Below are 11,796 nucleotides of genomic sequence, written 5' to 3' on the forward strand. Positions count from 1 at the left end.
AGGAATAGGCATTGTATTTAAATGACTTGGAATGATTTGGAAACAGAAAGCAACATTATCGAAGTTATGAAGAATTGTTTGGAGTCATAGATCAAATCATCATTAGTCGGGGCAGGAAACTGCAATTATTTTAAGATTAATGTTTCTTAAAATTCTATAGAAGAAAGATAAAGAATACAAAGTAGAATTATTAAAGTAAGTTGTATTCCCAATTCAATTTAACATATCTTTTTTTTTCAAATAACTATTATTTTAAAATTGTGCGACAATAGTTTCCAACAAGATTAATTATTATTTTATAATCGATATATTCTTCAATATATTCTTCTTTCTTTGTAGTATAAAAATATAAATTTCCACAAATATCCACACTATATAATATAATAACACAATAACGTACAAAAGATAATTTGCAAAGAAGAGCTTTGTCATCCTCTTCCTTTGAATTATATTATTAAATTCAACAAAGATTCTCAGGCCTTTTCAATAATAATTAGATCCTACGACACGACAAATTTCATTGTTGCATTTTCAGAATGTAGCAAAACGTTATCTCCCATAAATCCGAACTCTTATTCCTTCAAAAAACTAAATAGAAATCTGATTATTCTCGCATCCAACGAAGTACGAAACTGAGAGATCTCCGAGAAGGTGGATCTTTTTTTCTTTTCTCCTTTTGCGGAATATGAAAGATAATTTATTCGACGTGGCGTTTCAAGGTGTCGAAGAAACACAAGCCCACTCGTAATTTCCACCTCCGACGCAAGCTTCCTTCCCTCCGACTTGTCTACACGCCAACGCACGCGTTGCAACTATTAGGAATCGAATCGAAAGCTGTCCGGCTGATCGGAGTGTTGTGGCCGCGTGTTCGAGTAATCGCGCCTCGATGGAACTTCCTGAATCGTGGTTCAAAAACCGTGACCCCTCCTAATTGAAACGAATCGAAGGGAATCGTGGGCAAGCATCCCAGAAGCGTGCTGCCAGAGGTGATCTATGATCCACGTTGGAAGATGGAGGAAGAAGGATGTTCAGATTGATCTCAGATTTCGCTTCCCTGTCGCGAGCGTGGTGATTCTAGATTTAAATCAGGATAAAAAAAGATTAAATATCCATCATTTTTTCTTAAATCACTACTTTTTGTTAAAAAAAAAATTGATCTCGATGGCGTAATTTGTTCGTGAGGTATACGTAAAGATCATTTTCCATTTATAGCGACATTCTGACGATCAGTTTTCTAAAAGCCAAGCGTGAAAAGAAGTTTCACGCTTGGTTGTAAATATTTAGCGAAACGTGAAATCGAGGAAGTATCGGCGTACGTAAAGGCCGGGTGTAATTAAACGTGGAAACAATGACCATTGTCCGAAACGCGATAAAGATTGGCCACAATGCCGCTCCTTGTTATCGGTATCCTCGATATTCCAGGACCTCACACGAAGTTCGCCAGCAGCGAAGACGAGTGCTCGAGCGTGACTTCTTGCTGCGCCCACAAAAACGTTCCATTTTACACGCGCGAGCTTCTCCCTCCCCCACTTCTCTTCATCGTTTTATCTTCCGTGTTCGAAGTTTCTCGCCGTTTCCGCTTCTTCTCCCGCTTTTTGAAGTGTATATTTTAAAAATATAAATACGGGGGTTAAATTATTACGAAGTTTTAAGTTAATCGATTTCTTAATATCTATCATATTAATTTGAACACGTAGGAGTATTTTCCTCGACCATGTATATCGTAAAATATAGTTTCAGCGGGAAATCTATTATTATATAGAGAAGCCAGAAGCGCCTCTCTCGTATTCGGCGATAAGGGATGATGTTACGAGTAATGGAAGATCGAAGCTCGATGCTCGAAGTGTAAAAGCAGAATAACGATCGACGATAATATCTCGCCTCGGAAATGGAAGATCATGGTACGCCCTGCATTTTTCCCCGCATAATTTCGATCGTGACACGAGGATACAGGAATAATACGTTCTCACGAGGATAACGCCTGGTTGGTTCTCAAGATCATCGTAGGTTCGATCGACCTAGAAACCCAATCCTTGTTATTCCTCGGTAATTTTGGTATTCTTTTTTTTTTTTTTTTTAAGAACGTCGCGTGATCGATCGATCGAATCGCTTTTTACTCGACGATTCCTCCGCGACAGAGCCGGATATACCGTGACAAGAGGACGTCGAATGTCGAGGGTGACGTCGCGGAAGATGGCACGGTTATCCTCCTTTTTCTTCGTTACTGCCTCGAATAAATTCCGTGCCAGTCACTGCTCGGAATTGGATTATATTCCGACATGTTCGATGTCTTTTTTTTTCGTCTCGAATCCTTCGAGTTTGCGCAATTATCGAGATAAGCAAGAAAGTTCTTTTAAGATTCTGATCGATCATGAGGAACGAGGAAGAATCCCGAAGACGAGGGATTTAATTTATCAAAAATTAAAAAATAATTCCAACCACTTTAGGCTACTTTAAAGTGCTGCATCAAACCGATTAATCTCGTTGGGGATCACAACACGTTAACAAGAATATTTCTAGGACAAAGCGTTCTCTCGCCCACGCAGAGCCTGATTCACGTCGAATATTACACACATTCTCGCGAGCTTTAATTCCGTTCATCCGAGTTTACGACTCGCAGAGTAGATGATGGCCCTTGCGTCCCATTTTCTAGATTCCTCTGATTACGTCGTACGTGAGACGTTCAGCGGGATGATGGACGATCCCTTTTAACGATTATCGAGGATTCGTTCCTTCGATTCGTTCTGTCCCATTTTGTCCCACGATCACCGAGAGAACGTGATCGATCGTGCAACTTTCGAGGATGATGAAACGAAAACGAGTTAAATATTTGGATCGATGAGAGAGCGAATGTTTTTTCGATACGAAGGTAAATCGATTTGTTGGAAAATCGCGGTTTTTTTTACATTATTTTTCTCACATCGAAGAAAATGCAGCTCTCTGTATTTAATCCTTTGCGCCATGAGATCATCTCTGATCAATCGTTTTAATTTTCTCGAGAGAAAACAAAAATTGCGCGGTGCAAAGTGCGTATTATTAATAACTTTGCTGAAATTTCTAGCAGACACTCTAGTTTTACTCTAGTTAAGAAAATTATCAGCGGGAGATTGCCCAATGATTTATTATTCCGGATCTCCGGTGGAAAAATCCAGCAACCTGATTATGCTACTACGTTACACGAAAAAAAAAGAAAAAAAAAAGAAAACTTTTGAAGAGAGTGGATCGTATTTCCTCTTTAATGACGTTCACCAACAAGCATTAGCATAGTTCGCTTCACGAGCATGTCGAGTCATTGTAACAGATGATTATTATTTTCGAAAGCGTCCTGGTCCACTTTTCACGCGGTTTCTTCAGGAATTTCTGTGTCCATCACTCGGCTTTTAATGCGTCGAAAAGAAATTTCACGGTTGGAATTGGATGAACCTCTTAGAAATTGAACGACTTCTTCACCGAGAAGAAAGAAGTGTCATATTCGTGTCATATAAATCTTCAATAATATCCTTCTACATATTTTCTCCCGTGTATAGACTTTTAGCAAAGCGATCGATGTGACGAAAAATTTGAAGAATATAATTTAAAAAGTCGATCGAAAGAAAAATTATTCAAAAGAGATAGAGAGAGAAAAAGAGAGAGAAAAAACGTGAGATTCAGAAATCTCAGTTTCTAAAATGTTGGTCAATTGCTTGAGAAAACCACTTATCCTCAATATCTCGTTTCGTGAATTGCGGTGAAACTTGCTGTCATGGTTACTTGCAACGACGACAAATCATCGATTTTTATTACTATTAAATTAGTATTTATTGATACTGCGTAGATAAAAGTTGCTCTCCTGATGGGATTCTATAGGTATTTGCAGGATGGGCAATGTGTGAGCAGGGTTCAGCAACCCGTTGGGGTCAGCGGCAACCCACACGGTATAAAATCCTCTCAGCGGGGGGAACTAACGTGGTACCGGAAGCGCCCCAACGTTCAACATCTTTCCTTCGCGAGAAAGTCTTCTCTGGAAAGGAAAAAAAAATTTTTAAATCAAATTTTCGTATCTTTATTATAGCACGCGTAATCACTTATACATTACACTGAATTTCTTCATTTATTAATAGTTTGATAGCTGATATAAATACGACACGAAAGAGAAATTGGCAAGAAAATATTTATATTTCAATTTCATATTTTCCTTTTCTGGATCCAATGTTCTCGTAATATCGAGTTGAAAATAGCAATAGCGTCGGTCCCTTTCGTTCAAAGGTTAAAATAGTTTCGACGTTACCCCAATCATTGATATATTAAACTGCTTCAATTCAACATGTCAATCCTTAAATTGGACTCGACGACATGCAACGTGAAGTAAACAATTACTAGGATATTTAAACTAGACCATACTAGATTTATCGGGTTGAAAAGCATTGGGAGCGATTTTATACATCGAAAATAATTTTTCATCCATATAAATCCATATCCACTTGCCATTTCCCCTCGATCCTGTCTTCCAAATCCAAAATTCATACCAAATATTTTTCACACTCATCGTAATACATCTCTCCACTCCTTTGAAACAAACAATTTTCACTCCTATCGATAATAATCTCATTATATCCGTCAAGATCGTCGAGATCCAAAAAGAAATCGTTCTAATCACTAGTCTAGCCTGTTAAACGCGGCACAGGTAGAATTAAACCGCCATTAACCGATTTAAAACAGCCCCGATCGAACGCGTCTCCACGTTCGTGTTCGTTTAAAACCGCCATGTGGCGGTTTCTCGATCATCGTTGATGAAAATGCATGCGCGTAAAACAGGTTGACTCGTTGAACGGACAGAGAGGATCCTGTATATCTGCGACGTAAAGAAGAGGGCAGAGGCGTATTCGTTCGTCCAACGTATTTCCCGCCGCGCCCATCCTGTCCCCTCCAGAGGATTCCTTTCCTTCCTACGGCCGATTGATTATCCTCGTTATTATTTGCTCTCCCGTCTCTCCACGGTTTCGTTGCGGACGTGTGGGCTCTCGAGAGAGAGAAAATGGCGTATCTCGGACGCTTCCAAAGACCGGACGCGGCGACATCACCGAAGGGGATCATCAATCGTGCGCGTCCCCCGGCACGTGGATTTGCCTTTTTTTTCACTCTTTTCTTTTTCCTCTCTTTCTATTCCTCGATAAGATTCAGGAAGAAATGGATAAATCCTGCCTCTTATTCGGGGTTTGTGGAGAGAGAAAGGGAATACCGGTTTCCGATTCGTGTGGGTTAATTTAATGACTATTAGAGACTTCATTGTGGGATTAATTATCGCTTGTATACTTGTCCAGTATCGTTTAGATGGAATATTTAATGTCGATCTGTAAAGAAGTGTGATATAATTCGGTGATAATTATGTTGGACGATGTATGGATCTCTTTCTATAATTTTAAAAATTAACCCTTCGTAGGATTAATCGAATTATGGAAAAAGTTAAAAACACGTAATTAGAAATAATCTGTTTCATCGATAAACGGATCGAATCGTTTTAATAATCGTCGTGGCGAGCGTTAAACGAGCCATAAACGTGAACCATAGCGCGTGTTGTATGGCGAATAAGCGAAGAGAGAGAGAGAGAGGAACGAACATGCATTTCCATCAAACAGCGTCGTTCAATTATCCGAGACAGTGTAACGAGGAAGCGTTGATTTATCGCCGAGTCGATGAAACACTCGCTATGATACGGCTGTTTGACGAAGGTAGCAAGGTAGAGAGAGAAGAGGTTTTTGGTGTTACGCCCTTAATTAGAGTGGAACGATTATAATCGATCGAAGTTTAACGAGTTTTTGCGTATCGATAGAACGAATGCGTGTCCGAGAGGAACGTTAATTGAACGTAATTAGAAAATCTATTACACGTGAGGAGGGATTGGGAGCGTAAACAGATGGGGGATGACTTAGGAGTGGCGTCCTCGAATTTATAAATTATATCACGGTCGAGTCGAACCTCGAACAGGAAGATTATACGAGAACGAGGAATTGAGATGAAGGAATTGGAAGCTTTAATTGTAGATGGATTATTATTGGATATTGTGTTAGATTCTACTTCGAGCCGATCAATTGGTTCTCTTGGGTAGTTATATATTCATACACCATCGGTAACAGGATATAACAGTCTTTGTTTTAAGAAGACTCTGTCAAAAGCGAAGCTATATCAAGTTTCTATTTTCAATAATTTTCAATGATAAATATTAACATGTTCGTATAAAAATAATTATCAGCAATAAAAATCAGAACTACGAAACGATGACGTAGATGTTGTAACATCGTGTTATCATATCGAAGCATCGATTAATAGGATTATTCTTCGTCCTGTCTGAATCATGTATTCAAGATCATCATTAGAAACATATTCCAATAGTTCTTTGCTCTTTCGAAAGCGATTATCTCTGTTTCTATTAAAAAAAAAAAAAATTAGAAAAAAAAATCGTCACGCACGAGCGATTCCCTCGTTAATTGAACCGTTCTGCTAATGAAGGCCTGCTTTTAAAACTATCGCTCCCCCATCGTTCGTAGAGAAGAGAATGGATCCCATACTTTTAATTGCTCCTATCCTCTCCGAAGTCTGGCCCCTTCCCCCCTCCCTTCATCTCTCGTCACTGCTCGTCTCTCTTCCCTCCTCTCCCACTTTGTCCGCTCGGGCACAGGAGCGAGCACGCGACAAAGCGCGTGCCACGCATCAAGCGCGAGACCCTCGTTACGTTGAAATCAGCGCAGATTTATCGAGCAAATTGGATCGAGTCCTTCCGTCGTGGGGGCCGAGCCGTGTTCTGTTCCCATGTTGGCGGCCGCCAACGCCGATCGAGAACAATGGTTCTCAACCCTTCTTTTCGCATCGAAAGTGGCTGACTCGACGCTATGACTATGACTAAGGAGTGGTCTCACGTGTATTACACACGATGCAATTTCGCGTGCACTTAAGAGGCGTGGATCGAGGAAAGGGGGTTGAGATTGCTCTTTGTCGTCAAAGAATTTGACGTCTTCACCCAGATCTCCCTCTGTATGGAGACCGAGATTAAAATTGTAGGTTTTAAGGCCGCTCTTTTTTCTTCACTTTATGCGGTAAAATTTTTTTCCAAATTTCGATTTTTCGTATTTTTCGATTGTCTAAGAAAGTTCTTAACAAGTTCTGATAATATCTATTACAAGTTTCTAATAATATTTAACGAACACTCCACAAACATCAACTCTCTCTCCAATAATAAATGCCAAGGATCGAGAACCAATAAAAAAAATTATTCACGAAACTATATTTATAAATCTCTAACGATGCCTCCATTGTTCCATTGTTTCAGGGTGTTGAAACCCCCTGGTGGCGGAAGCAGCGACATTTTCGGCGCGGCACCCGAAGAGACTAGCCCCCGCCGCGTGAAGAACCACAACCAATCGCAGCTGGGCTCCGCTTTGTTCGGCGATACACCGAACAACAGCAACAGCAACGAAACGCCGCGCAACAAGCCCGGTAATGATTCATACAATCGCCTGTTTGGCCCTCCCGATGCCCCACCCACCACCCCAAACGCGAAAAATCACATGCGCAGCAATATCTCCCTCAGCGGGGAGTCGATGTCCTCGTCGGTGTCATCAGGCGCCGCAACGTCGCCCGCGAAGAGCACCGGAAGCTCGGACTCGATCGCGGGCGTTCTCAACGGATACGCGGCCAGCAATGGCAACAATATGACCAACGATGTCACAGGTAAGGGTGTAAATTCTCCTTCCTTTCAACGCATCCAACAACCGCCCATTCCTCCACTTCCCCATCTATGTATCACGAAAAAAGGATATACTGTCTATCTGGTCAGGTGAACTGGTGTACGGTGCGAGCGCGAGGGAACGCGGCTACGAGTCACACTACTAGAGTGTTCGCTAATTACACATTGGCGATCTCATTTTTCGATCTTCGCTCGGTAAAATTGATCGTTTGTCCAAAATGAATTGAACGTTCGAACGTCGAGGCTCATTTCAATTTTTCATATTCAACTTGAGATATATGTGAAATGTTTTATTTTATTTTACTTACTTTAAACGCAACGTTTCTCAACATATATATTATCTATCTATATTTCATCTTAGAATCTTGGGTTGGATTGATTGTGATAAGATTGAATCTGTAATTTAAGCAATTGAAATAGGTTAGTTATATAATATAGTTGGTTTTAATCAAGTGGTGGATGATAGGGGTAACTCTTGCACGATCGATTTATCTTGGACGAACGATAATTGAATCGTACGCGATTATCAACACATGGTAAAAATGGAACGAATCTTTCTTTTTCTTTTTCAAGCGGCTTGATATGAAGGTCCTTTTTTTTTTATTCTATTTTTTTTCTTTTTAGTTTTTTCACGCCTTTTGATCGCGATTCTCTGTTGGTATCAAAGCTTTTTTTCAATTTATTTATTTTTTCTTTTTTTCTTTTTACAAATTCGCGCGTATTCGATGACACCTTGAACGATAATTTCAAATTGATTTTGTTGATTTTTTTATCGCTGCTCTTGCAATCGCTCGAATTGCAATATATAACTTAAACTCGCACTGTATTCGAGCTACCTTGAAATATGTGTCTGTGTGTCGCAGGCTCTTATTATGCACTACGTCGATTGATCGATTTTTTTCTAAGATTCGTTTTCAAATTAGGACAAATTTTCTTTGCTTCTATTGCAAATAACACAACGAAAAAGAATATAGAGTGAAAAATTTTATTGATCTTTTTATTGTGGAGCTAGCGAGACACGAACGAACGTTTATTTTTTTCTTATTTTCTGTGACTAATCCATGGCTTTTATCAAGTCATCTTCTTGAATTATTCGCAAGCAGCTTTTAGGAGAATCAAACGATTTCGTAAGTGTGTAAAAAGTACACATTCAAGTAGATGACACGACACTCATTCTTACACGTTATTTTTTTTTTTTTAATTACGGGTAATCGCGTTTCGTTTCGCGAAATATTATCTTCAACTTGATTTACATTATCGATCGAGTTGCAAACACGCGCGAATTATGATTCTAGTTTCGATATTCTTGTTTCTAATATTTTAATATTCTTTATTAAATCGTAAATAAAAGATTGAAAAAAGTACGTAAAAAAATTTTGAAATAAAAGCAAAAAATATAAATAAATTATTGTTTTTTTCTATATTCAATATTCCAATAATATTCAAGAGAAAAATTGTTATCAAAAGAATTTCAACGATTATAATTAATAATAATGCAAATCAAGTTTTCAAATTCGCATAAAGATGAGTATATCTGCTAGAATTTTACTTTCTAGAATTTTATTTAGCGTCATTAGGTTTTGATTCTTTCCTTTTTCTTTTCTTTTTGACGTAGAAATTCGAAGAAATTTCGGAAATGTTTCTTAAGGTTCATATCATTGATCGATTTCTCGATCAATATTTTTTAACGACCATAAAGCCTGCTACGAAACTAGAAACACATATTTTAAGTTAGTCGCGCCATTTTCAATTCTTTTCTCGTTAAGTTAAACATCTGCTCCGCTTGCGATATATAATCAATTCGATTTATTTAATTATTTAACGATCGATTGAAAAGCATGGATTTTTTTTTATAATATTCTTACCATAAAAATTGTTCTATAGCCAAGGAAATAATTCGAATCATATTTCTTTTTTTAATTTTTTTTTTTTTTTTACGATCGCTCATCGATCCTTCACGAACCTTTACTTGTATGATTTCATCACGACTCATTGCTTGGATTTCACACGTGTGACATTCTTACTTATTAAAACAGATTGAGAACAGTAATTTTTCTTTCTATTTAATCTCCGTATTTTGTATTTTTCTTGTTAATTTCGTTGTAATTTGTTTGTTTCTTTGCTTTTGCTTGCTTTATTTCACATAAAACGTAGTATTAATAACATTCTTCTGGTTTCTTTCTTATTTTCGTACTCGTTCCTCTTTGCACGGATCAATTCAAGATATTATCATTATAATATCAATTATATTTTAATAATTTCAAAACATTTATTTACTTTAGATACTTAACTAATAAAATTTCAAAAATAAAAAAATTCAAAAGTTTAAAAAATTTAAAAATTCAGAAATTAAATAGTTCAGAATTTAGAACTATTTTGAAAAACTAATTAACTTTTACTTTCCATTTTGTAAATTATTCTTTCGAGAAACAAATATCTTCCATTCATCCGTGCGAATAGTCGCGCGCACTAACACATATACACGATTGGGTGACGGTTATGTGGGTTTTGCTACCTGTGTGTCGGTGCATGGGGGTGGTGGTGATGGTGGTGATGATGAAATTCTGGCGCGTGTCGCTTTGCGTGCACCGGCTGTGAAACTGTCATCCTCTACGCCTTCCTACCCGCTCGAACCCCGGCAGGTGGATCGTCCTGCTTAATGCGCAACCCGGTCACCGGAGACGGAGTTGACGTGACGCCTATAAGGCGCAGCACACGAAGGTGTCGAGGTAACGTTTATCCATTCTTCTTTTTTATTTCTCTCTCTTAATTTTACTCTATGTTTGTTTCTTTCAACATAATCAGATCTTTTGATCATTTTTGACGATGCATTTTTTTATTTTCATACACTCCGATTATTTCTTCCATCCTTTTTTCCGAGGAAACACTTCATTTGATTAGTTTTCCATCGAAACAATAACAGGAAAAAAGATCACATTATAAACATTGTCCAAAGCTATCAAAGGATCACCGTTTCTAGATTTATTTAGAAATAAAGGAAAATTACTAAAGAATGTTACTAGTTACTAAGGAAATACAGAGGAAAGTTACTAAAGAGATATAGGGGAAAGTTACTAAAGAAACATAGGGGAAAGTTACTAAAGAAACATAGGGGAAAGTTACTAAAGAATTATAGGAATTTTTTATTTGAAATAAAAATAGTAATGAAATCAAAATATTCAATCATTTAATCTTTTTAACTATTAATTTATTTTTATATCTAAAGAAAAATTATAAAGGATTATATGAATCATGAATCGATTGAATTGAATTGATATCGATATTCGATTGTTTAGGAGAATGAATCAATTCAAAATCATGATAATTCAATTAAATCAAATTTATTGTTAATTTTTTTTTTCATATGAGTTATCCTTTTATGGTTTTGGACATTACGGAGAAAAAGAGAAAATATAAATTTGATTTTTTATTAATCGAATATTCAACTTTCACTATTTTATCATTTCTTTTCCTTATATAGCCTTCTTCGATATACAATTTGTGTAGTCATTGTTGAAAATTGAAATCTATTTATAATATATTTTTATGTATTTCTTTTCTTTACAGTGTGTTCTTTTTTGTGTATGTGTGTGTATATATATATGTTATTAGTTTCAAAATTAGAATAATGGGACTAATTTTAATGTTTAACTATTTGATTTATTGTATTTGTAATTTTTGTTTTTCAAAAGTTTATGATTTTAAATTTAAATGGAAAGCAATTGATAATTTAAAAGAAAAAAGGATATGAAATATTTCTATCCTGATTAAAATTTCCAAAATTATTTGTCATCCAAAATTAAAATTTATTATTGTTTGTACCTTATACATATATTCATCTTATATATATATTTCCATGTCCTAGATTTGCTTGAATTCATTTTGAAAAATATTTATATTTAAAAATAAAGATAATAATATATTTATATAAAATAAAATAAATAAATATAATGAATTCGAGCAATTCTTTAAAAAATTCCCATAGGTCAACACTCACACAAACAAAATAGTTTATAATATAGTACGGTAAGTTTGTATTCTATGTAGACGATTACGCATTCCTTGTTTTTGCATAA

At 36.6% G+C, this 11,796-nt stretch overlaps 1 protein-coding gene across 11 annotated transcripts in view; it reads left to right on the forward strand.

The window, feature by feature from the left end:
* The window catches only part of LOC108000035 (microtubule-associated protein Jupiter), a 70,771-nt gene that overhangs the window by 55,389 nt on the left and 3,586 nt on the right, over window positions 1-11,796 (forward strand). For 4 of the 11 annotated variants that reach the window (XR_001766447.3, XM_062073739.1, XM_062073740.1 and 1 more), the window contains exons 2-4: window positions 7,304-7,704; window positions 8,824-8,847; window positions 10,363-10,449. Coding sequence is in view for 9 of the 11 variants with exons in the window: in XM_062073739.1 (XP_061929723.1) it covers window positions 7,304-7,704; window positions 8,824-8,847; window positions 10,363-10,449 (512 nt within the window). In the remaining 2 variants the exon portion in view is untranslated. The remainder of the gene's footprint in view (window positions 1-7,303; window positions 7,705-8,823; window positions 8,848-10,362; window positions 10,450-11,796) is intronic. The other 7 variants (XR_009829491.1, XM_062073744.1, XM_062073745.1 and 4 more) reach the window with 2 other exon arrangements.

Source organism: Apis cerana, linkage group LG4, assembly GCF_029169275.1.
Source record: "Apis cerana isolate GH-2021 linkage group LG4, AcerK_1.0, whole genome shotgun sequence".
NCBI lineage: Eukaryota > Metazoa > Arthropoda > Insecta > Hymenoptera > Apidae > Apis > Apis cerana.